Source organism: Mus caroli, chromosome 5 (assembly GCF_900094665.2).
Source record: "Mus caroli chromosome 5, CAROLI_EIJ_v1.1, whole genome shotgun sequence".
Lineage (NCBI taxonomy): Eukaryota > Metazoa > Chordata > Mammalia > Rodentia > Muridae > Mus > Mus caroli.
In genome coordinates, this window is record NC_034574.1 from 128,398,313 (window position 1) to 128,399,164 (window position 852).

The following is an 852-nucleotide window of genomic DNA, read 5'->3' on the forward strand; positions in this document are numbered from 1 at the left end:
GAAGTAGCCAGAAGTCAGGTGTGGCTACTTTATACCATGCGGCTCCCACGGATCGTCTTTGTAGCAAGTGCCTTTGCCCACTGAGCCTTCTTGCTAGACCTAGTGAAATAAAATCTTTATTTAAAATTCTGCAATGAAAACCATGCTGTCCTTCCAGCGGGGCTGTGAACTCTGTAAAGGAATCCATCAGGTTCCATGAGGGCAAAGGAGCNGAGAGCTGCATTTAACGGTCCTTGAGCTGAAAATTCAGCAGGATCACGAATGGTTCCTGGTGTTCATCAGAGAGATGAATCTCTGCACCCATTTGGCCCCTGGCTGGACACAGAATTGCTTACCTGATTTTGTAAAGAATCTGCAGAAAAGAGATATGGAGTGAATTTTGACATCCATGGCTTATGAAGCTTAGGAAAGAGGAGGTTGGGGGGACTTCTAACTAGGGTCATCTCCTAGCCAACACAACTGCTACACCCCATTCCTGTCAATATTCCTGTTAAACCTGCTTCCCCTTTCTATCTCCCCCAGAATCCACACACCCTCAAGCCCACATTCCCCAGGAATCATGTCTCAGAACATTTAGTGAGTTGCTAGGCAGTAATCTGTATTGTGATAGTTTTGTTTCAGTGTAACAGCTTTATTGAGCCATAATTCACCCACTCTGTGAAGCACATATTTGACATGATTGTGGATAATAATACTCAGCAGTACAGCCTAGAATCCCCCAGGGAGGGGCTGGGGGCATGGCTCAGTGGTAGTACTTCTGCCTAGAATCCCCCAGGGAGGGGCTGGGGGCGTGGCTCAGTGGTAGAGCCCCTGCCTAGAATCCCCCAGGGAGGGGCTGGGGGCGTGGCTCAG

General features: G+C 48.6%; 1 protein-coding gene across 1 annotated transcript in view; it reads right to left on the minus strand.

Moving 5' to 3' along the window:
• Window positions 1–255: 255 nt before the first annotated feature.
• Ccl26 (C-C motif chemokine ligand 26) overlaps window positions 256–852 on the minus strand; it is a 4,142-nt gene continuing 3,545 nt past the window's right edge. The window contains exon 4 of the mRNA XM_021163403.1: window positions 256–352. Coding sequence (XP_021019062.1) covers window positions 256–352 — 97 coding nt within the window. The remainder of the gene's footprint in view (window positions 353–852) is intronic.